Source organism: Phyllostomus hastatus, unplaced genomic scaffold, assembly GCF_019186645.2.
Source record: "Phyllostomus hastatus isolate PE091 unplaced genomic scaffold, TTU_PhHast_1.1 phas_scaffold_1066, whole genome shotgun sequence".
Taxonomy (NCBI): Eukaryota; Metazoa; Chordata; class Mammalia; order Chiroptera; family Phyllostomidae; genus Phyllostomus; species Phyllostomus hastatus.
This window is the reverse complement of record NW_025334004.1, coordinates 5,836,856-5,863,285: the sequence shown is the minus strand read 5'-3', so window position 1 is coordinate 5,863,285 and position 26,430 is coordinate 5,836,856. Positions and strand designations below refer to the sequence as shown.

General features: G+C 36.0%; 1 protein-coding gene across 3 annotated transcripts in view; it reads right to left on the bottom strand.

Annotated features, from left to right (window-relative positions):
- Window positions 1-1,810: 1,810 nt before the first annotated feature.
- PCGF5 (polycomb group ring finger 5) overlaps window positions 1,811-26,430 on the bottom strand; it is a 116,166-nt gene continuing 91,546 nt past the window's right edge. For 2 of the 3 annotated variants that reach the window (XM_045853947.1, XM_045853946.1), the window contains exons 7-10: window positions 21,295-21,393; window positions 19,399-19,488; window positions 11,732-11,791; window positions 1,811-7,676 (exon numbers count right to left, since the gene is read on the bottom strand). In XM_045853947.1, the coding sequence (XP_045709903.1) occupies window positions 7,629-7,676; window positions 11,732-11,791; window positions 19,399-19,488; window positions 21,295-21,393 (297 nt within the window). In that variant the 3' untranslated portion in view covers window positions 1,811-7,628. The remainder of the gene's footprint in view (window positions 7,677-11,731; window positions 11,792-19,398; window positions 19,489-21,294; window positions 21,394-26,430) is intronic. The other variant, XM_045853948.1, reaches the window with a different exon arrangement.

Below are 26,430 nucleotides of genomic sequence, written 5' to 3'. Positions count from 1 at the left end.
TCTCTGCTTAAATGTCATTTCCTCAGAAAGGTTTGGACCTACGATTCTGTCTCGTAGAATTTATTTTCTTCAGAACCCTTGCTGTTCTTCATATTATGTATTTGTTGTATGTTTCATGTTCAGTCCCTCCCCATCCTGGAAGCTCCATGGACATAAGGGTGGGGTGTGTGCCTCACCCACTGCATCCCCAGGGCCTACCACAGCGCCTGGTGTACAGTGGGTGCTCAGAACAGTGTGTCGGCCACAGCAGTGCCATGCATGCTGTGCTACCTTAGGCCCACACTGGCTGCCAAGTGTTTATCTTCCATGCGATCCAGCCCTCAGGGGCCAGGAGGGCCTTAGCAGTCTTCTCTGGAGCTCGAAGCTGAAGAGGGAGGCAGTGCCCCTGAGGACAGAATCGCCCTTGGAAAAAGAAGGGACTGTGTTGGGACCCGGCTACCTCTTGGTGATGGTAAGTTATTTAGATTCACTTTTACATCACTGAAATTGGGCTAAGAATGCCCCATAGGTGCATTCTGATGATTAAATGGGTGTGGGGGAAAGCGAAGCGTCTTGTAAAAGTGCCTACTGTGTGCTAGACCCTGTGCTGGGTCGTTTCTGCATTAGCACATTCAGTGGGAATGAGTTTTATGAGCTACCATGCGAGTGGAATTGCTCTAGGAAAGCAAAACTGGAGTTATTTGACAGTATTTTAGCTCACAGCAAACCAGCATAATGCATAATTACTTGGGCTGCAGTGCGTAGAGATGGAAACAAGTGTGCCGTCCTTTGCTGTTCTTGCCCGCGTTGCTCTGGGCACTTCCTGCGGCATCTCACTCCTCCACACACCTGTGGGTAAGCTGTTACTGTTCATGCTCCACCAATGAGGAAACGGACTCAGCCAGGTTAATTGCCCATTACACAGCAGAACGACCTGCCCTTGAACCCAGGTCTGTGAGGCACCCCATGGCTGTTAGAAACTCAGTAATGTCCTCCCAAATTCATATGCAGAACCTCTAACTCCCATGTATATAAGAATGTGACCTGAATTTGAGATACAGCCTTCAAATGAGGTCATGAGGGTGGGGCCCTAATCCAATGTGATGGATGTGATTTTGAGAAGGGGTATGACACCAGGAGACTTGTTAGAGACAATCGCCAGCATTGCCTCTGCTTCCTGAAATCTAGATTCTTTCAATAGTTCCATGGGTGCCAGTCACTATGCAAATGTGTCATGTGAAGGTGGAGATATGCCACACTGTCAATATCCCTCTGAAAGCTCACCATCTAATGGGAAGACCAACAAACATTAATTACTGTGGTTGCAATAAGAGTGCCAAGTGTTACCGCAAAGGGAGAAAGCCTGGACAAGTTGGCACCACTAGTATGAGACAAAGCTTCAGGCATCTAAGGAACAACGGGCAGAGAGATGAATCCCGGCAACCCTCCTGACTTGGAAGTCTTCTTTAGCCTGCCTAGAATTCCAGAGGCAAGTATGCAGGAAGGTACTGCCAAAAACAAAGTTGCTATGTAACTGGCTGAAGAAAGTGGTCTTGCAGTCCTCTAGGGCCTTTCTCGGAGCCCCGATCACATCTGGGAGGTTATTTGGATGTGACGGAGCTAACAAAGCAAGAACCTGCTCTGCAGCGGGTGCGCGAGCGCACAAAGTGTCACGTGAGGGCCCTGCCATCCCACACGGCTCAAACACTTTAGAAAATGTTTATAATCTCAAAACTCAAATTTCAGTAAAACTTGCTACAGTGATACCTAATGGAGGATACTTTTAAATGGAAGTTACAGTCTACAACCATTAAGGATGACGGACAATAAATTATGCAATCAATTTTTTAATAACAAAGATACTATTTTTAACATGGTCAAGGATACTTGGCTACGTCCAGATTTTAAAAACAGAAGTTCTCTAGCCCCACAGCGCGACCACACAGCTTGTACAGGACATTCCAGAGACCAACAGAAAGTACATCTGAGCACAAAAATAAAAAATATTTAAAGAGAATCTCTAAGCAGCATTTTATTTCTGCAAAACAGACATATATCTTGTACTGATTAAATATCTACAAGTGCTTTTCCTTTACAAAAATACATATATTCTTAATAGACTAAGTCATTAACAATGACCTGGTAATCTTTCACTTCAATTTGAATGATTTATAAGCGAAATCTTACAACCACAAAAAGGTTTTTATTTGTATTAAGATGTTACCACTTTTGACAAAAAAAGCTTAAAATATTTTATATTTCAAAGGAAAACCAGCAACACAACTGTACAGTATGTTCTATGATGGTTGTGTGTGACATGAGGGCCACTCTGTTAAAACTGGTGCTCACTGCTGTGTTGCTCGATGCAGGGACGAGCAGACACTGGTGCCCCTCACAGGCTCTTGTCGTAACTACAGCTTCATAAGGACACTTAGGCCCCATCCCCATTCTAAAAAATACAGCAAAAGAAAACTGACCCCACACACTATCAGCCTGATCCTATCACATTGCTAACGTGTAGAACTCCTGCTCCAGTGGACCGACGAGAAGTCTGTGGATAAATAATCTGTTTGCTGTCTCTACGAGGCCCAGAAACACTTCGTCTGCATTTGTACCAGGTTAGTTTCTTACCCATGAAGCTCTGAAGGATGGAAGGAAACTAGACCCAGTGTTAACGTATCAGTCTCACTTGACTCTAGGTTTAAAGGTAGTTGAAATTAAAAAGCATTCCTGAACAATGTCTCAGTGTTGGATCCTAGAAAAAGGGGCATTAACAGGTATACAGACACATTTTAATAAGCATTTAAAATTAAATTTAATTTCATAACTTTCTAAAATGGAAGTGCTCAAGCATTTTCATTGTTTGAAAGCATAGTAAGAATAGCAAATAAACATACTATTTGTGAAAACTATGTTACATTAGGAAGAGAATCACTTTTAAATTACTGGGAAAATGTCATTGTGGTAAGAAAAAAAAACCTGTGAAAACCTTGTAATATATATTTAAGTGCATTTTAATGAACTTTTTCTGATGTTTTTCCATCAAAATATTACTGAACTAGATATATCAAGTAAATCCAGAATTGGTTGGTTATGTTGTGCTTTCAAGGGGTTTCAGTCTCTGGTATATTTAATATTCTTAATCATTAATAAGCCAGATGTAGCAGACATGTTCCTTATTGTAGAGAGATACATCTTAAAATAGCAATACCATTTCATGTTTTTGTGTTTCTAATCCAGAAAACTAAAGTTATGGCAAACTCATTCATTTTTGCAATTCTCCTATAACCACTATCTTAATGTGTAAAGCTTATTTAGCCTGCTAGAAAATGCCTCATGATAAACCACAGCACATAACAGAGTCCACCCATTTTTATACTCTCTGAGGAGGTTAACGCAGTGGTCTATCAGAACGAATTTTATCTTTAAGGTGGCCCATGGCATGACTCCCAAGGAGAATGGTGTAAGGAGAGTATCCAATCAGATGTACAGATGCTCTGGATCTGAGACCCATTTTGCCAAATTTGGCTGTGTGGTTGAATTCTAGTAACAATAATTACCAAAGAACAGGGCAGACACTTAAAACAGGCCTTTATGAAAATTCTGCTTTTGAATAAAAGAAAAGCATTTATGTGAGTCCAACAGAATGTAGTATTTTCTATACAAATGAACATGGGAGCACTCTTACCAAAGTCTGTCTTTAATAAAATGTCTCATATTATTAAGAACCTAGGAACGAATTAAATGTAATGTTTGTTTCTACTGCCTCCATGGAATAAGTAAGAAGCTCCTCAAATTAGAATTTAAAATATGCATTTCAATTTTCTTTTCAAAGTATGTCCTTTTCCCACTTTTCATCCAGAGAAAGGCTATTTGCTGTGTTTATCTCCTTCTCACCTTTGAGATTTCTTAAGATCTGTCAAATAGTGCTGGGAAAAAAAGACACATATTTGGAAAAAAGTGTGCTCTGCTAATTATAAGAAAAACCTGCATTTGATTAATCTCATCATGAAAATTCATTTTAAAGCCTTTCTTTGGCGATAACTTAGCAATTACTCAAGGTTATTGCCTAATGTAAAACTAAATTGCAATCTAAAAATTTCCAGCCTCCAAAACTGTTAAGACCGTCTCTCCAACATGGTTATTAATTAGCAGTAAAATGTCTTTGGTGATATGTATTTCCTCATGAAAATCGTTTAAAAAGTGATTAACTTACAAGTGCCTATTTAGGTATGAAATCATTCATAGGAGACAGGTACAGATAACTCAAAATGTGTGCAGTAAATCCAAAACAGAAATGCACAGCTGCAATGAGGCACTTTCTCTTAAATAATTCAATAAAGCTAAACAGTTTATAATATTATGTAACACACTTTTTTATCTTAAAGAATCATTTAAATTTAGATTACATTTGAGTATAAGATAGTTGAGCAAACTCATTACATTTATAAAATGTGGCATATTAGTATGGGACAGATTTTCAATGAATAATGAAATAATATACTTTTTCTAAAAGTAGAAAGACATCACCCAAGACAGCTGTACCCCAGACAGAATGGGCTAATAGTACCCCATCAATGAGCCTTTTAGTTTCATTTGTACTTCTTGAAAGCATTTTGTTAATCTAGAGAAAAGGCCATATTCTGATTTTTCTATTAACTGATGCGATTTACTTCAGTTAAAGTGATGTCTGTAAATAACAGGCCTTGATGTCCAAGGTTCCTTGACCCTTTAACTAATATATCTAAGGCAGAGAAAACAGATTACAAAAATCTTTTATGGAAGTAAAGTTCTTTCAGTTTCTTACATCTAAGAAGCAACACATTAAACAAAAATGTAAGTTTTATTTCTTCTCCAATTTTGCAGATTTAGATTATTATTTCTATAGGTTATTTATATAAAGAGTATTTTACTAGCACCCTAAGTTTATAAAACTAACCACAAAAGTTGTCTGCATATTTTTTCTATACCTGGTTTCTTGCAAATTCCATAACCTAACTTAGGGAATATTTAGCTGGAAATTTAGTGTATTACTAGATATGAAAGAGGTCCCATACTTAGAAAATCATAGTTGAATGTATCAAAAGAGGTCAGCTGAAGAAGTCTGTGGTTCCAGCAGCAATATCGAATTACTCAGGACCACCATAAAATGTGTACCTTCCCCCAAATGACAAATGATGTCCTTTATGTCAGGCTTTTTCACATGTTTTGGCACATATTCCACTGCATTTCAGTAAAAATGTTAATGCACTAAAACTATTATAAATTCCATAATTGCTTCCTATATACAGGGTCTGGCAGAAGTAAGGCCTGCTTGAGTGTGGTCAGTAGGTAATAACAGGAGTGTAATAATTTATAGTTTTAATCTGAACATTTCACCTAAAATGTCACATGGTATGCTTGAATGTAATATTGTTATGTTATAGAATTACATGCTTATGATTTTTTAATAAAAGATTTTGTAATAAAAAAGGGGCATTATTTGTGCCAGACCTTATATTTCCTTGGAAAATAGTGAAATTACATATGATGAAGCAACGGGATAAATTTAAAGAGACTGTATATATAAAATTCACTTAAGGTTGTATGTTTTGGCTAGGGACCCAAAAACATCCAAGTCTCATTAGTGGCTTTAAAAATGCACTCTCAATGCATTTTGCATTAAGTCAATTAAAGTTAACTTCCATATGTAAAATATTACTTTAATCACTGATCTAGATGTCAAATTTATAATAAAATTTAAAATTTCTTAGGCATGTAGGGAATTAGATTTCACAGGATAAAATAATTTCTGTAGCTAAAGAGTAAATTTAGTTTTTGGTTGAGTGTGACGATAATGGTCTATTCCAACCATTTTTGAAGATTTTGAATAAAAAAATCTGCCTTTTAAACTCCGCTTGTGAGCCCTTCCAAACACACATAATGAAATTGCCGTAACCTTTTTCATATAAGCCAGAACAAAAACAACAGAAAATTTAATGTAGACTTTTTGACTTGAAACAAAGATATGTGGAAAAGAGAATTATGGTATTTCAGCTTTTTATACTGTGAAATGCATCAAGATTTAGCTGTATTTTGTATGTGTTTCTTAGCGTTGTACAATGTTTTATTTCTAAGGAGCATTTTGAGTCAGAAGGCATTAATTTGTGATACATTTTACTGGAAAATGTAGCACATCCACCAGGTATACAGTATAAAAACTATGTGTGTAACACACAGGTTGTGCTCATGTCAGATTTCTAAAATATTTTTCCTACTTTTCAAGATTTTCCCTAAGTTTCAGAGGTTAACTTGTTTTGAAGCAATTAATAAAACAATTTCCAAAGTTTTTTGAAAACAACTATAAATTTTAAAACATTTAAAATGAAGCTCTTTATATAAGTTAAGGTAACAAGACTTTCTCTGACTTGCACAATAACCTCAAAATGAATGGAAGACTTAACAAAACTGCAAAATCAAGGACATCATCACAGCTCTGACCTTAATGAACTTATGTATAAAACAGTAATCCCATTTCCCCCGATTGCTACAGGATCTAAAATGAAATATCCTCAGACTATTACTTTTGGTTAGCATATTTACTACACTGCATTTATTCTATTGTATGCAAATGTTTTGGAAATGTGATAGGTAACTAACAGTTTTAATCTACAATTGCTTTGAGACTTTTGAGATCCATAAAATAGCTATTGTTATCTGCTCTAAAGATCCTAATATTTAAAATCATCCTAACCCTCTGCATGCCACAGTGACACATACCTAAGGCCAAAGGAAAAAGAGCAACACTGTACTCATTAAATGAGAGCAACGGTATAGAGACGCATCCGTAAAATGAGCTACTCAGTGACGGCTCGTGAAGCAGCACCCTCTAGTCATAAGGCATTATGAAAGGAGACTGACCTTACTTACGCATTAACTTCCTTAGAAGTCAATGTGATCAGCTGCCAACATTCTGAATGATTGTGAATCGAACTTCAGTTCTCCAAGAATCACATACATTTTCAATCTGGAGGGCTAACATGCCCTCTCCTTGTGCAATTGATAGACTACACTGACAGATGATTTAAACTGCCTACAATTACAATGCGCTCAAAGACTAAGTGGAATTCTTCCCCAAAGATGAACTATTTTGCAAACAAAAATCTTACTGAGAACAGGACAGTGGCTCAGAAACCACTTTTCTAAATATATTTCCCATACAAAATAATTTCAAGATATAATAATTACTAGTTTTTTGTACAATACACTATTTAAACAAGAATTAATGAAATAGTATGTGAAAACTGCAACACCACAAAGATTAAGCCGTATTACTAGTGTAACCAAACATCAGAACAGTCTTGGAACAGGCAAGCAGAACACTCCGAGGGCTGCATCGTGGCGCACATCTCACTGACACCGACCGGGACTTGCACACGGGGAGACGGCACAAATAACTTATGCAGGTGGTTCAGTAGCAGAATGGCACTTGGTTTGCTCGTAAGAGAAATAACATAAATGTGACGGACAATTCAGAGACAGACAATGGCCTTATTTGCATGCTGAAAGTCTGGTTGTGTCCCTCTAGTCCACACACCGTTCGCTGTGCAATCTGTCCAGAGTAAACAAATAGTGCAGGATTCATCTCAGTGGGATCTAGGCCCCTTGGTTTAACCAAAATCAATTCTTGGTCGATACTGCAATACCATGGGATATGACTATAAAATAAAAACAGATGATGAATAAGACTGTGTTTATAAAAAAACTACAGATTATATACAAAAGATTTTAAGAATGAGGGGTTATAATTTCCAATATTTGCTGATACTGGTGATTACAACAAGGTGACATTAAAACTATATATTTTTAATTAAATTTATTGGGGTAACATTGGTTAATAACGTGTAAATTTCAGGTGTACAACATTATAATTCACTACCGTATACTCTCTTGCGTGCTCACCTCTCAAAGTCTGTAGTTTCCCTCCATTACCATATATTTGACCCCATTTGCCCAATTTGCTCTCCCCCACCTCACTTCCCCTCTGGTAACCCCCATTCTGTTATATCTATGAAAACTCTGTAATTTTTAATTGCCATTGTTTTTCTAGAATCAGTAAAGTTTTCCATAGTATACAACAAAGGCCAAGTTCAAAGGCCTAGAGACATCACACTGGTTGCACAGGTGAAAACTACTAACGTAACACCGAGGGAGAGGCAGGGCCTGTGGAGGACTGAAAGCCATAACGCCCTCCTTAACGGTGTTCGGTCATCAACCTCGTGGGGCTGAACAAGGCGAGTCTGTAGGCTGCATTCCAACAGAGCTGTGGTTCCTGAGAGCCCGCTGAGTCACAAGTTAACAGACACCTCCCTCTATGAATCTATTTCTTTTTAGTCAGTTTTGACACTTGTTTTCTTTTTAGAAAAACAAGCAGCTAATCTGTTACATAAACATTTAGGTTTACTGCCTCCTTTCAATAATCAGTTGATACTATTACATATTTAGATTTGATTCTTATATACTTGGATGGTTCATATTGTCCTTCTATGTAAAAAAAAAAAAAAAGTCATACATCAACATATGGCACTAGAGAGGAAACAGCTGCCTGTAGACAAATGGTATATGCTACGCTGCTACTTCTGGGTCTGCTTTTACCCTCTGTTTTACCACATGTATAGAGCCCAAGTCAGAAAGGGTCTGGAGTGCCAATTGTCTTCCTTTTCTTAAAGCTGCAGATTCCTCCTTTTAAAATGAAATTTTGAGGAGCTACTTTTATGAAACCAAGAAAGGACTGAAATGGCCATGGATTGTTTCTCCTTCATCTCAGTGTAGGTGAATGTAAAAATCCAGGACAGAGAACCATTTTTTTTTCATATGAATGAAAAGGATAGTCTGAGATTCTGCAATCTTGAAAATGACCATTTCATTACTTATCATAACTAGGTTACAAACTGAGAAAACTCAGTGTTGGAATCTCTTACCATTCAGCCCAGGATGGGACTGGAGGGTGGGAATGAGAATTCCTAGGACTGGCTCCTCCCAGATGAAGAAACAAGGTTGTCCCACTACCAGTTTTCTAGGGACTGGAGTAAAAGTCCCAGTCTCTCAGGGTTTCCATGCTTTAAATTGATTTTGGTGTAAATTTTGATTGCTTGGTTTTATTTTAAACTTTATTTTGTTCTCCCTGAATCAGAGTAGCTGGGAGTGGGGCACAGAAATATACATTTTATAAAACTCCCTGGGTTTCCTGAAGCTCAGCCAGATTTGGGGACTGCAACCCAGACATCCAACACTGACTTCACTGCTTCCCATCCTACCAGAGGCCAGCCCACAGCCTGCCCTTCATCAATAATCTACCTTTGTTTTCCACTCCTGATTGCTAAATCTGCACACTTTCTGCAAATAGTTAAGTCATTTGTTCTAGAGATTGTTCAAAATATATAGAAAATTCCATCACTGATTTTACCAGCATGAAGGTAGAGAGGGAATGGCTTGGTTAAGTGCTTCAGGTTTTCTCAGTTGTGGACCAAAGATGGTTTTGATTGCTCCTCCAAGTAACCATGTGTTGGTTCTATGGCAACATAAGAAGCTTAATACTTTTATTGAAATGTGTCATAGTACTGGAAATTAAGATGAACTTCGAGTTCTATTTGCATTTCAGTTTGCCTTCTGACATAAGGAAACACGGCACTTCACTCCCCCTAGGGTGGAGAAGTGACCGCACTGACTGAACCTCCATTTTGTAGAGCTGCTGCTAGGCCTCGGTCTCATGAGGTTCTAAAATAAAGAACAGATACTTCCGAAGTATATATTTCAAATGGGATGTTAGAAAATCCTAAAATTAACACTGGCATACTGTTTTTCTTAAAAAACAAGTTATTTATCATAAAACTAACTTGGCTTTAATGTAGATTTGGAGAACACAGAAAAGCAAACACACACAAAAGTAAAATCATTTAAATGACGCCATCCAAAGATAACTATCATCATCATTTTAGTTTATATCTTTCTAATCTTTTTATATATGTACTTACTTGTCTCTCAAAACTGCAATCATGCTACACATATTGTTTGGTAAATAATTTTGTCCATTTAAAAATAAATTTATTTCTGTACTACTTAATATGATTATTTTTAAAGGCTATGCATAATGCCTTTACATAAGTGAATTATAAGTTATAAAACAAATCTATCAAACAAATCTCTTTTGCTGTATTTTTCACTTTATGCTTCCCCCCCTTTTTTGGCTATTACAAATTAATTTTGACCCAAGGATCTATACAGTCTAGTCCCTGCATCCCTGCTTACCCACCACTCACAGACTGGTTCCTATAAGTGGAACTGCTGGTTCAAACAGCATACACATTTTAAAAGCCTTCTTGCTAAATACTCTCACACAAGAAAGCGTACTCCAAGAAAGTTGTTATATTTTTACATTTCCAAAAGAAGCAGGGATGCCTCAGCACAGTGTTATTAAGAACTCAACTTTCGAAAAGTATATTTATAGTGTTTAGAATAAAAAACCAAGGTATTTCCCCTAGACCCCCAAATTTTGAATACAGTTTTAAGATGTGTAAATTCAAGGGTATGACCATGAAGTACGAGTTATTTCTCTTTTTTTCTGTTCTTTAAAAAACCTTTTCAATTACAATTTACATTCAATATTATATTCATTTCAGGAGTAAAGCATAGTGGTTAGACAATCACATACTTTACAAGGTGTTCCCCTGATATTTCCAGTACACACCTGGCACTGTACAGTTATTACAATATTATTATTGACTATATGCCCTACGCTGTACTTTATATCCTTGTGACTGTTCTGTAACTACCAATTTATACTTCCCAATCCCTTCACCTCTTTCACCCAATCCCCTAAACCCCCTGACCTCTGGCAATCACCAATTCGGTCTCTCTAAGTCTATTTCTCTTTTGTTTGTTTACATTGGTCTTTAGATTCTACACATGTCTGGGATCATATGGTTTTGCCTTTTTCTGACTGACTTATGCACTGAGCATAATAATACCCTCTAGGTCTATCCATGCTGTTGCAAATGGTAGTATTTTGTTCTTTTCTTATGGCTGAGTAATATTCCAAACAATGAGGATTTTAAAGAAGTGCTATGATTCATCCATAGATTTAAAGAAATCCTATGGATCATCCACAGATCATCTATGGACAGTAATTCTTACTATACTACCCTTAGTCCCTTCTGTTTTCCAAATTTTTAATATGTATTTTTATGAGATAAACTTTCCTCAGATGCATGTTCAAGTTTTCTTGGTGCATTATCAAGTTTGGTCACCATCATTCTGTATTAAAAGCAGTAACTCAGTGAAGTCCTTAGGGCAGGGCCTAGTGAGCAAGTTCGTAATTACACTTAGCTGCTGCCATTTTTCAGCTTCACCTCATCTGGCATTTTTATCTTTCACTCGTGGGTAAATAGTTCATTTTAAAAAATAACACACAAAGAAGTATTTAGCATGGAGCAGAGAGTTCTCAAGGGATAAAACTGGTAATTATTAAAAATTCCTAACTCATAAACTATGGCCTTAACATTTATAATTTCATTTTTAGGTTAGTAAAATTAAATAGCTATTTCAAGAGCACTAAAATAATGGAAACCTTTGGGGACTTAATTTGAAAAGAAGTTTTATAGCTCAGGTGTTTGTTTCCCAGAGTCACACGTCTTAGGCACCTGAGTGTGGGGTGGAAGCAGTCCCCTCGGGGCAGCATCCTGGGGCCGCATGTACAGTCGTGAGTGCCTCTTACCTGATACAAAGGGCCATCCTGAGGGCAGACTTGCGAAGCTGAGCAGTTCAGACACCGAAACTGCGGAGGAGATGAACTCATCAGATAAGAGGCATCCACAACTGGATACATATTTAAAACTGATAATTTAAAATATTTTAACGTCAAACATGAGTCAACATGATTAATTTTAAGTAAACACTTTCCAAAATATGGTAGTTGCTTTTTTAAAAGTTGATTTTAAGAACTTAGTGACTGGTAAAATTTAGCTTGAAGTAATTTTGGTATCTAAGTAAGAGTTTTGCTAATATTCTGCAAATATTTTACCAAAATGGTAGCCCATCCTTTCCATTTTCTCTTCAATACTAATTCCTAGGAAAACCCTCGCCTCTCCCGTCCAGGAGGGGTACCCTCTTTCCTCTATCCCTTCCTGTGAGTAATCTGGTCTGGATCTCCTCTTCAACTGCCTCCTGAAAGTATCCCTGTTTAAGGCTAGCAGCACACTGACAGGGACATGCAATCTGCCTCCACCTGTAAGGGATTCAGTTTCTGTTTTACATTCTGTTCTTCACATTGATCAGATTAGATTCTTAGTCTCCATTATATTTTAATAGTATCAGATTGTGAGCTCCTTGAATCTGTAATTTATCTACATTCGCAATCTTAAGAGTTAAGGCCCAGAACTAGTTGGCATACAGCAGCACTGAAAAATGTTTTATGAGTAAATCAATGAATGAACATATTTTAAAACTATTGAGTAAATTCATTTGTAAACTAACTCTTAGCAGTTTAACCAGTCATATTAAAAAATCATTCCCAAATATTGATTTCTCAGTATTATGTTAAACATAATATTCAACATTATGCTAACATAACTATGCATATGTGAATTCAACATTGCCTATATCTTCCAAATGGAAAAAAAATACATAAAACGGAAGGTGTAAATTAACCAGGATAAATCCAATATCCCAGAGCAGCTTTTAAAAAGATACAGTTTGAAAGAATACTTAAGTAAGCAATAATTAAAACAAATATATTTGGCAGCCTTTTAAAGAAAATTTTAGAAATTTTCCATTTCCCCAAAGATGTCAGCAGTTTTCCCTCCAAAAGTTAGTCCTTGCATTTTTGTGCAGGGCTCATTGACATGCCATAAAACACAGCACTACTCTCCTTGGCAACCTTCCCCTCTCTCTCTGAAGAGTCTGAGCACTCCGTCTCTCAAACTTGGTCTAACTGTGCAAGTCCCAAATAGCATGTAATGAGTGTAAAGAGTTAAGGTGGAAAGAGACACTTACACTATTTTCCCCCCACTGATCTCTTTGATATCAATCAAGATAGATGTTTGCTTTTTCTAAAACTGCTTGATCATTTGAATAAAGCAAAGCAAGACAAACATGACACAGTCACTTTAGATATGGACTGGCAGGGCTGCTGGAAGATACAACTGGCCAGGACCACCTGGAAAAGAGGGGCTGTACCAAGAGTGGGTAATGAACCTACCCAAGAAGAGGTGAGCAGGAAGAACGTGAGTTCATGATGAAAACTAAGGCTTGAACAGAGATATTAACAGTAAGCTCTTGGATAAGACTGTGAGAGGAATTATAATAATAAAAGCTAACATACATAAGCTATTAATAATACTTATTATGCCAGGCAACACTGCTAAGTGCTTTGGAATATCTCATTAATTCTTACTAAAATTTTTCAAGATAGCTAGTGTTTACTAAATTTTAAGGATCAAAAAACTGAGTCAACAACTAGAAAGCAGGACACAGGTGGGAGGAAAATAGTTGCAACATACATAACAAAAGATTAACATCCAGAATACATAAGGAGCTCCTAGAAGTCAGTAAGAGACAAACATTACATGTAAAACATAACACAGCAATGGATATAAAAAGAAACGTCTCAGAAGAAATATAAAACTGGTAATATCAGTATTGGTGAGGATATCAGAAAATGGGCACTATTTTATACATTACTGGTGTGATTATAAATTGCTAAAACCTTTTTAGAAGACAATCAGTTAGTACCTATCAAAATTTAAAACACACATACTCGTGTAAATGCATATCTGGAATCTAGCCAATGAGTATACTTGCACATGTGCAAAAAGATGTATGTACTGGAATTGTATCTCACTGCCTGTAATGTCAGAAAACCAAGGAGGTGTGTGTTAATCAAATTATGCTACAAATAGAATGCTATCAACTCATTACATAGAATTATTTCAAAATTTACTGATTCTCTGCAAGACATTATCAAACGAGAAGTTGCAGAATAATACATATAATTCCATTTATGTTTCAAAGAATGTGATGAACATTGCATGGATATTATAAACAGGATCCATGTTTGGTAGTTAGTCAACGAAGTCCCTTCCAAACTGAGATCTAATTCTGTAATTCTACATTCTCAATTCATAGATGTGGAAGCCACAGGGTAAGCCAGGTCATAAATAACATCTTGAAAATCCTATTACTCAAAGGATGGTTCACAGGTCAGATGCACTGGCATCCCCTGGGAAATTGTTAAAAATGCAGATTCTTGGTTCCTACCCCCAACATACTGAATCAGAATCTATTATTTTACCAAGATCTCCAAGTGATTTGTAGTCATATAGACAAGCACTGTTTCTTTTTAAAGGTGTATTTTATCCCACTAATAAGGAAAAGATGAACCAATATTAAAAAGGCAATCTTGTGGATAACAATCATGAGGCTGCCATATTGTTATGGATTGAAAAATTTCTAAGAGTAAGCTAAGATTGACCAGATATTTGATTCCTAAAGATAAAAGTCTTTTCAAAAATGCATCACAATGAAGCCAAAGATCCAGAAAGAGCAGGGGCGTAAAAAGTAGGCTGAGCTTAAAGTAGAGCTGCCCAAAGGTAAAGGAGAGGCGTGGTGCTGAGCCATACAGGACTGTGTCTCGCTCTGGAGAAATGGAAGCAAAATCGATTTCCGAGATTCTTCCTAGGACCCTAAAAACAGGACAAGGTGTAGAGGTGATCTGAATATGAAGTGTCCTTGCCTGAGGCAAAAGACTCAGAGGGGCAGAGGTGGCATCCAACAAGGAACTGTCTATTCAGAGACAGAGACAGAGAAGAGGGTAGACATGTGAGGAGATACCCCACCACACTGAACAGAATAACAAATGGCAAAGATGCCAATTCTAGCCAAACAACCTAGAAATTTAATGTTAGGGCAATGGCAATCACAATCCTATTCTCAAGCTCATCTGAAAATATAAATGGGAAAAAACCAACAAAATTTTTAAAAGAATTAAGAAGCAGCTTTGCCATAACATACTAAATCACAGCATAAAGTAACCTAGAAGATCCAATTGTTTGCCTTGTAAGTTTGGACTGTATTCAAATTTATTCCACAGGAAATGGATAATTGAGAGGTTTTAGGTAGAGGTGTTATATGATCAAACTTTTATAAGCTATATAATGTGTAATGCTGGTGTAGAAATAAGACCCGCTCAGAAGAACAAAATACAATGCCCAGGAATGAAACACACACACACACACACATATGAGGGTGCACACACATCTGTGGGTCTGTGTGTATACAAATACATGCAGATACATATGCATAGATAACAGTGACATCTCAAAACAATGAGGAAAATCATAGATTATTAAATAAACCTTATTTCTGGCAAAAAAAAAAAAACCCAACTAGATTAAGTTAGAGTCTTAGCCTTGTTGTAGGTATGTGTGTGTAAATAAACAAATCCCAGTGGACTGAACTGTTTAACATCAAAATGTACTAAAAGCAAGTGAAAGAACCATAAGGTAGATATTTGTTTAGGAGAGAAGCTGTCCCCAGTTCCAGGCTGAGCCAGTTAGCAATGCCAGAGGGTAAAGTACTGTGAGTTTTCAGGCACCTGGCATCTCTTGCAGAGATGGGAAAGTATGTGAATGCTAGTAGGGTTTTAATCAAGAAATGATTGTTTTATTGCTAATTTGTCCACTCATTTCAATGGTCAGAATTAATTAATTACTACTATGTTCCAATTACTACCATGTTCCAATTAATTAATGACTCATAATTAATTGGAACAAGTGCAAAAATTTTAAATTTGTTTAACAAAATCAACTGAGAAATTGAGATTCAAATAAATGGAATAATCTTTAGAATATATTTTACATAACTATTACCTTATAAAAGAAAATTTTCATTCAATTTACTCTTCAAATATTTATTGAGTATTGAGTATTAGGCACTGCTCTCAGTGCTAAGACTCAGCAGTTAACAAATATGACCCCTGCCCTCATACCACATTTTAGTTGAAGGGCAAACAATAAACATAAACAAGAGGCATAGTACGTCAGATGGTATGAAATACCATGGAAGGCATAAAATAGAATTAAGGGGGTGGGGGTTGGAGGACTGGGTGAAAATGGTGAAGGGATTAAGCAAAGGGAAAAGAAAAACTTCATAGTCACAGGTAATATCATGACGATTACCAAAGGAAAAGGGGGTGACGGGAGGTAGAAGAGAGTAAAGGAGGGATAAATGGTGATGGAAGGAGGCATGACTTGGGGTGGTGACACTTAATACAATATACACATGACGTACTATAGAACTGTACACCTGAAACCTACATAATTTAATTAACCAATGTCACCCCAATAAATTCATTAAATTTATTTTTAAATAAAATACAATGTCCAGGAATGAATAAATATATATACATATAAATTTTTAAAAAATATTTTATTTAAAAAACATTTATTTTTAGAGAGAGGGGATGGGAGAGAGAAAGGGAGAGAAACATCAATGTGTGATTGCCTCTCGTGCGCCCTGCTACTGGGGACCTGGCCCACAACCCAGTATGTGCTCTGACTGGGAACTGAACTGTCCACTTTTGGTTCGAAGGCCTGCACTCAGTCCACTGAGCCACACCTGCCTGGGCTAAAATTTTGATTTTTAAAGATTAAGAGTGCCAGATTAAGAGAGGGAATTGTAATACTAAGCAAAGTGAGGAGCCTCACTGAGGTGGTGATGCAGATGCATAACTCTTGTGAGTGAAGGGGTAAAGGGAGCAAGTTAGGTGACACTTGGGGAGGCCAGAGCAAGCCTGGCCACAGTACAGAAAACACTGAGGCCAGTGAGGCCAGAGTGCAGGGAGCCAGAGGGAGAGAAAAGGGGTAAGATCAGAGAGGATTCTGGGGAAAATCATGTGGGTCTGTATCTGTAGGTCCCTGGAAGGATTTTGGCTTTTGTCTACATGCTACTGGATATTACTGTAGAGTTCAAAGCAGAGAAGTGACATGTTTTAACATGTTCTAACTGCTACATCGGACAAAGACAGGAGTGGGAAACTGGTGGCAGCAGGAGTGGAAGTATTGAGCCCAGGTAGGAGACTTTGGTAGGGATTCGGGAGGATGGCTAATGGTGGCCTGGATCAGGGTGGTAGAGTGAAGCTGTTACAACACAATGGGATTCTGATTATCCTGTATACTGTATAGTATTATATGTATAGTGTAGAGGTCACTGTATTTGCTAAAGATGGATAAAAAAAAAATCAGGGTTGACTTCAGGGATTTTGATTTGAGAGACTGGAAAAACGGAACTCTTAGTCTTGGAAGGATTGAAATTGTGAAGGCTACGGCAGAAACAAGTTGGAGGAGGGTAACAAACAAATACAGGTTTTTCATGCTGGAAAAAAAGATAAAACAGGCTAGTACATTACTTCACTATTGCACTAAATGTAAAATGTGGTAATTTCTTTACTTATTGGTTTAATTTTTACGTGAATGGTAAATCATATGATAGTGAACAGTTTTTTGAACTAACTTTTGTTAAAATATGTCTTAAACAACTAAGGACTTCAAACTACTCAGAAATGTATAATCAAAATCATAATTGTAGCAAAGGCTGATTTAATTTATAGTCTATTAATAACAATTTCAATGCATCAGTTGTTTCTCTGACCTTAAAATAACTGGCAGTGTGGGTGACCTTTGGGCAGGGAATCTTGAGAAGGACGGCGAGTGCTAACTGAGCCTTGCAGGGGAAGGCTACTTACATATCTTCAAGCTTAGGGCAAACCCATTCATAATGATGGTTTCAAGCACATACTGAAATGCCCAAAGAACTACCAAAGAAAGCTAAAATTGTACCAATACGATATTAATATTATGTGTAATATTACACTATCTAGAATAGAGGCCAACAGTGCTGGGTAATGACTGTTTCTGTAATCTGTACCTGCTACCTGAAACGTTTTAGTTGGAAGGATTAAATGAGGGTGATGTATGCAGTATCACTTAAGAACTAGGAAATGTCATATAAAGGCAAGTATTTACCGATACAAAGACAATTAGATGTTTTTAAAAATAGCTCTAGAGAGGTTGAGTTCAAGGGCACACAACTAGTTGGTGACTAGTAATAAAACAATTTTTTCTTCCTTGTCTTGATAATTCAGTTTCACAAGGAAGCTTGATCCATGTGGGACTCAAATAGAAAAAAAAAATTGTGACTAAGAAGCTAGGTGCTTCATTTATTATTATATCACACCAAGACATTTCTTCTTAAAAATAGCCGAATGTCCTGCCCATTGAATGGCACACAAAAAAAGATATTTTGAGGTTTCATAGAAGTTCCATAGATGTTTACATTTAATATAAGTATGCTTTTGAACCACTGTACCTTCATTATATCTGGACTCTGTATTAGCTATCTTTGTGTGAAGTTACATTTCTTAACTTTGTGATTGTTTTTATGATTAATTTATATTTTCATAAGAAAATATAATAAAACCTAGCTTATAGAGAGGTTAAAATTACAGAGTTTAAAAAATATGACTTTTTTTACCGTAAATACCACAAAATCTTAAGGGCTAAATGGAAGTCACAACCTTGCAGTCAAAGTTTATTCATGTAATCAGGTTATGATGAAAGTTTGTTAGTATCACTACTACGTTCCTTACCACTACATACTAGCCTTATAATCCCTAGTCCCTAAAATTTCCCTAATATCAATGTTACATATAATTCAGATGAGATATGCTTGAACATTCTAATTAACCCTAATCAAAGATATAGTTCAAAATATAAAATTTTCCTTTTAGGTTTTCTGGATTTTCTTAGGTTTTTCCTTTTAATTATTTTTCCCATATTGCTTAGAGCCTAAGGCACAATAATCTAATCTGGCATCAGAAATTGCTGCAAACGCACTTATCCTTTGGTCTAATTTCATACTTTCAATATAAATCAGGTACCTGGAAAAAGCTTACCTAGATTTTAACCCCTATCCATCCTCTCTACCATGACCGAAAAATGATGTTACCAACCATTAAACATACTAGACAGGGCAGATCTTCACCCTCCTCACCCCCTACTCCATATAGTTAAATGTTCCCATATTTTATGAAGGTTTTTAAAAAACGTGAGTGCCATCTTCTCTGTCTTGAGGTTAACAGAACTCTGAATATATTTTAATTGGGTTTTAAACTCACCTTAAATATAACAAAACTACATTTAACATAAACCTTGGTCTTGTACTTGGGACTAATTTTCATGGAATAACTGGGAGAAACAATAAACAGAAACCAGTCCTTTCTCTTTCCCAAGCTAGTTTGTTCTTTGAGTTTCTAGGTAACACTGTTAAATTTGAGTAATGTAATGGTATATAACTAAATACACATAAGTAAATATAAAAGCAATTTACGTTTTCGCCTCTTAGTCGCCATCTTGTCATGTAGATGAATTCCATAGTATGATCCTTCCCCATGATTTCACCATTGCACAGCACATCCAACTTTAAAAAGAACAGTTACAGGCCCATTAACATAAGTAATTTTGAATGGATAAGTGTTTTATATGTTTTTTCAAATTTCAAAAAAGACTCAAATAGTTAAAATAGAAATATTATTCATTTACTTAAAAAGAACAGTTTTTATTTAAAGCAGATATAAGTACCATGAAGCATTTTTTATCTTGTCCCACCTACCTGTACCTCAAGTTCATACACACAATTTTGCAAAGCAATGTAACTTTTCTTAGCCCACATCTCTGTGCAAGCTTTGAGATTTTAGACATATTTCTGTGATTGCCTCTTACTGAATGAGAAGGAACTGTAGGAACCTCACAGTTCTTCACAGCAGTTTTATATTCATTTCTCAGAATCCTTTCACCTTCCCAACCCAAGATTTGAAGGAGTTACTTTCCTCTTATTAGTTTATTTTTGAAGAGGGCAAATGAATGAATGTAGAGACATGATTTATGGGGCCTTCAAGGTATGTGAGAATTTCTGGTAGTTACCTATAGCTAAGTTGACAGCATGGTTAGCACCATGCCACTGGCCTGTGTCTCCCAGGGCTCTCAGGCCTCCTTGCTCTTCTTGGTTGGTAACTTGCATTAATACTTACAGGGCCCTCTTCTCACTTTGTATGAAACTTCAAAAAAGCGTGGTTCTTATCAATGCTCACTTTTGCTCTAGTGTTGCAGGAACCAAACAACTCCCATATGTGACTATGACTGACTAATCAACAAAGCATAATTCAATGTTTATCAGGTCCCTTTAAATAAAACATTTTGGCTCTCTAGCTATTAAGAGCAAACTGACAATTAAATTTAAAGGGTGGAAAGGGGGAAGAAAAACAGGTTTTAAATAATTGTTTGGCTAGACAGAGAATAGTTTTGAACCTTAAGTCTAAAATGAGTATAGTTCTAATTGTATTAGACAAATTAATAGCCAAAATATATTGAGTTTTTTGATGATTTATGGTGTCTGATATGGACTTCAAAATATTTTTTCAGACACCATTTTATGTTTAAAAGAACAAAGTAGATAATTTCATTTTATCTCACCTATAATATAAATTCATAAGCAATGCTGTTACAGAATTTTCAACTTTCAGGTGTTTCACTAAATCATCCCCTACATACTGGGCAGCAAAATAAGGGCGGGGGGGGGGGGCAGTGAATATTACTGAAAATCACAGAAAAAGTCCTTTGCACTGGGATAGATAAGGATATGGTACTAAGATCAGCATCAGGACACTTTCTCTATTCTGTAAAGAAACTGGTAAACTGTATTTATGCAGATGTAATATTAAAACACTAGCTTTTACTTAATGGTAAACAGTACTACCTTCACCTATTATGGGGATAAAAGGAACATTATTTACAAAATCCCTTTTGATATTGTTTTACATTTTAAAAAAGAAGTCAATGAACAGTTGGTAAATATGGATCTCAAAGGTCTCAGATTAAAAATAAAAAACAAAAAAGACATACCCTAAATAAAGCACACTGGCATAAAAAAACAAAAATAGAATCCATTTAACTGATACACTTATTTTGAGAATACTTAATGCTATTTAAATATCTTTTCTGATTATAAAACACTAAATGCATTAGTATTACAGTCTAGTCAGAAGGTTAAAATTTAAAAAATACAGATTACATAAATAGAATGTTACATTTAAGAATTAAATTTTATATGAAAGTAACCAAAGTTTCTACAAATTTAAAGTATGCTCATTTAATTTTTACTTACTTTGTTAGAATTTTACTTCAGATGAGAACAATCAAAATGATCCGGGTCAAATTATTAACTTACCTCATAAGAACTTGGAAGTTTTAGTTTTAAACTTAGAAATTTTTTTATAGTTCCCACAGTTACACGTGTAGAACATCGAATGAATTTCTTCATTAAACCCTAGAGGAAATAAAGATTACTAATTAAAACATTCTTCCTTGTTTTATAAAGAAACCACAGTCGTCATTTCCACTATCATTTTGACTATTTTCAAAATGTATTCTGAAAATGTTTCAATTCACAGCTCTTTATTACTTGTGAGTAAAAATGTTCCTAATTCTTAGATACATGCTATTCTTCAAGAATGCACTATTATGTGTGCTAAGAAAATCCTGGCAAACAGAAAACTGGCATACCTCTACACATTTTGGTAAAGAATGCATCATGAGTTTAACTGAAAGTAAAGAAAGGTCATAAAAATACTTTATTATACAATGTCGTTTCTATAAGCATTAGGGGCATTTTACAAAGTCTCACAACTTTTTAATGTTTTAAAGAGGAGCAGTGATTTTGAATGGGGCTCTGTGCAGCCCTAGGGGTCAATACAGAGAGGCCAGTTAGTCAACAAGAGTCTCAGTAACTAAGTCATGTAGAATGGATGCTTGGATGGGGAGAAACACAACCAGTCCGTGTCAGATGGGCTACAGCAGCACTTTACTGGAAGAAAAACAATGTTCTATATGTCTTGATTTTTTTCACCTCATCAGCAGTGCTAATTTACTCTTTAAGGTCCAATATCACTAACACAGAAGAAGCAAAGCAGAATGGACACACAAGCTGAAAATGAATTGAAACAGCGTTGTAGGCATGATAAACATGAGCCAACCTGTAAAACAAACTTATATCCCCAAACCTTAGAAAATACCAATATAAAACAAACCCTAGCAACTGGATCTTTTATAGACAGAAAGTATTACTCCTACTTATATGTATAGAAAATTAGGTAGACAATTTGGAATGTTCTTAAATTCAGAGCCAAAAGCAGAACTATTTTGTAACTTGAAAACTTAAGGGAATAGAGGTCACTGTCCCTGACTAAATAGCCAGGTATTGCATGTTTTAAAAATTCTTGCAGCACACCAGTTGAAAATGCCTGCTCTACACATCTCTGAAAAGTAACGGGCACTTTTTAGGAGGGGCAATGACAGTTAAGAGTGTTCAGTAGAAGATGATGCGATGGTAGGGAGAACCTTAGAGAGATGAACCTTTAAAGAGAAGCTGACAGCAATGCTTCTTCCCTACCATTTTATCTTGTAACCCCACAGAAGAGGGAGATGTGTAGGGTACACAGTGGGTTATGGGGAGGCTGTTGTCTGGCATGGCCGGTGGTGCAGCCCAGGCCTTGTGGAGCTGCCCTGCGGGGATCACCATTTCCGGCACACCTGTATATCTGAAGAAATGATTAATAAAAAGAGATTTATGTTTTGAGAATGTTACCTTTCCCTTTCAAGACATAATCCCCTTGCCTTCTAACTTTTCCCTTCCAACTTCGGCCAGAAGAGGAACGGTTCAAAATATGCTTCTTTCTGCTTTAATGTTGGCTACCCTAGAGTACTCTTTATTCCTTTGTTCTAGAAGAGTTAAAAGACTATTTAGGTAGTGGTCCATATTGCAAGTTAGGTAGGCTTTCAGTTCTAGGATACAATTAAAAAAATTCTAGTTCTTATGATAGTGATTATTGAGGGTTTTTTTTTTTTTTTGGTTGGTTGGTTGTTTTTTATTGTATCTTAAACCCGAATCCCTTACAATGTTTTTTCTCTCATCTTCAGGACGGTATGGTTACTATCTCCACCGGCTAAAGCTTGACTCTGACTTTTTAAAAATTGATATATAATGCAAATATCATAAAAGTCACCATTTAAAGCATACAGGTTAGTAGTTTTTAGTATTTTCATGAGGTTGTGCAACCATTACCACTCTAATTCCAGGACATTTTCTTCAGCACACAAAGCAACTCCACACCCATCAGCAGTTGCTTCTCCCCCTTCCCTCTTTCCCCAGCTACTAATCTCATTTCTGTCTCTACGGATCTGCCTATTCTGGACATTTCATATAAATAAAATTATGTAACACGTGGCCTTTTGTGTCTGGCTTCTTTCACACTTAGCATAATGTTTTCAAGTTTCATTCATGTTGTACATGTTGTGGCATGTAGCAGGATTTCATTCTAGTTTACAGCTGAATAATATTCCAATGGGCAGATTTATTTTGTTTACATATTCATCAGACGATGGACACTGGAAGTTGTTTTAATTTTTTGGCTATTATACAAAATAATGCTGTCATAAACACTCCTGAATAAGATTTTGTGTCAATGTATGTTTTCAGCTCTCTTGGGTACATACTTGGAAGTGGAACTGCTGGGTCATACGGTAACTCGATGTTGAACTTTTTGAGGAACTGCCAAACTGTTTCTCACACTGGCTGCGTCATCCTACCTTCCACCAGTAATGTAGAGGATTCCAATTTTCCCACATTCAACCAACATTTAATATTTTCTTTAAAAAATAAAAACAGCCTTCCTAGAGGACGTGAAGTGGTATCTCATTGTGATTTTGATTTGCACAGCCCTCCTGACTACAAAGGTTTGGCATCTTTTCATGTACTTATTGGCCATTTTTATATCTTCTTTGGAGAAGATATACAAATCCTTTGCTCACTTAAAAAAAAATCTTTTTGTTGTTGGTTTTGAAGAATACTTTACAAATTCTGGATACTAAAGGCCTATCAGATTTGTGATTTTCAAATATTTTCTCCCATTCTGTAGGTTTTCTTTTCACTTTCTTGATAGTGCTTTGATGTACAAGTTTTCAATTTTGGTAAAATCTTAATTATATTTTGTTTTGATGTTGTGCTGATGGTATTATTTCTAAGAATTCACTTGCAAATCTAAGGTCAGGAAAATGTATCCCTATGTTTCCTTGTAAACATTTTACAGTTTTAGCTATTACATTTAGGTATTTGATCCATTTTGAGCTAATTTTTATATGTAGCATGAGGCAGGAATCTAACTTCATTTTTTGTATGTGGATGATGTTCAAATGTTCCAGCATCATCTGTGGAACGGTGCCATGCCCTCCCCTTGGATTATCTTGGCCTCCACGTCAAAAATAAATTCATCATAGATACATGGGTTTATTTCTGACTCTTAATTCTATTTCACTAATCTGTACGTTTACCTTTATGCCAGGTTAGGATTTTCACTGAATCTGAAGAGCAATTTGGACAGGACTGCAGTATTAAGTTTCCCATTCCATGAATATAGGATGTCTCATTTATTTAGGCCTTCTAAACATTTTGTAGTTTTCAGTGTATCAGTATTACATTTTTTTTTTTTGGTTAAATGTATTCCTAAGTATTTTATTCTTTTGATATTATTATAAGTGGAATTACTTTCTTAATTTCGTTTTTGGATTGCCATTCCAACTTTATTCCTAATTCTTGTATCCAGCAACCTTGCTAAGATGCTTATTAACTGTAACAGTTTTTCTGTGGATTCCTAAAGATTTTCTATACATAAGATCATGCCATCTGAAAATACAGTTTTACTTCTCCTCCAGTCTGGATGCTTCTAATTCTTTTCCTTGTCTGATTGCTCTTGTCTGAAACCTCCAGTACAATGTGGAATGGAAGTGGCGAGAGAAAACATCCTCATTCCTGATTTTAGATGAAAAGCTTTCAGTGTCTCTCACCATTAATTACTGTGATAGGTATGGGTTTCTGTAAATGCCTTTTATCAGGTAGAGGAAGTTTCCTTCTATTCAATTCGTTGAGTGTTGGACTTTGTCAAATAGTTTCTCTTTGTCTATTGAGATGACCATGTGGTCTTTCACCCCTTTATTCTATTAATATGGTGTATGACCACTGATTAATTTTTGCATGTTAGTCAGGGTATATAATCCTTTTTGTAAGCTGCTGAATCCAGTTTGCTAGTATTTTTTGAGGATTTTTGCATCTGTATTAATGAAGAAAACTGGTCACAGTTTTTCTTAAAAAACCCTTTTTTGCAATTTTTATTGTGGTAAAAATGTAACATGAAATTTACCATCTTAACCATTTTTAAGTGTACAGTTCAGTAGTGCTTTGTGTATTCACATGTTGTGAAACAGATCTTCAGAATATTTTCATGGTGGCAAACTGAAACTCTACAAGAACTAAGTAACAACTCCTTTCACCCCTGTCCCCCACAGCCCCTGGTAACCACCATTCTACTTTGTTTCTATGAATCTGATTAGGCACCTCACGTGGAATCACACAGTATGTCTTCCTTATGACCGGCTTATTTCAGTTAGTATAACGTCCTCAAGTTCACCCATGTTATAGGATACGTCCTTTTTAAGGCTGAGTAATATTCTATTGCATATGCCATACTTTGTTTATCCATTTATCCACTGATGGACATTTGGGCTGCTTATACCTCTTGGCTATTGTGAATAGTGCAATAATGAACATGGGTGTCCAAATATCTGAAGACTCTGTTTTCAATTTTGGGGAATATAGACCCAGAAATGAAACTTTTTAATCACATGGTAGTTCTTTTTATTTTTAGAAATTTTCAGGAAACCTCCTTACTGTTTTCCATAGAGGTTGTACCTTTTACAACTTTCCAACAGTGCACAGGTTCTAATGTCTCTACATACTTACCAACACTTGCTATTTTCTGTTTTATTTTTGACATTAGTCATTCTAATGGGTGTGAAGTGATATGTTTTGATTTGCATATCTCTGATGATTAGTGATGTTGCTCATCTTTTCATGTGTTTGTTGGTCATTTGTATATCATCTTTGAAGAAATGTCTTCTTAACTCCTTGGCCCATTTTTAAATTACATTATTTGATTGTTTTTGTTTTTGCATTGCAGAGTTTTACATGTTCTAGATATAACACCTTACCAGATACAGGATTAGCAAATATTTTCTCCCATTCTGTAGGTTACCTTTTCACTTTGCTGATTGTGTCCTTTGATTCCTAAAAGTTCTTTTATTGTGATGTCTTTGGTTTTGGTATCAGGGGATTGCTTGCCTCAAGATTTAATTAGGAAGTGTTTCCTCTTCTATCATTTCCATGCATTTACGAAAACTTAGTGTAAATTCTTTAAACATTTGGGCTTTTCTTTGTGGCAACTTCCTTTTCATTTTAAATCACTAATTTAATCTC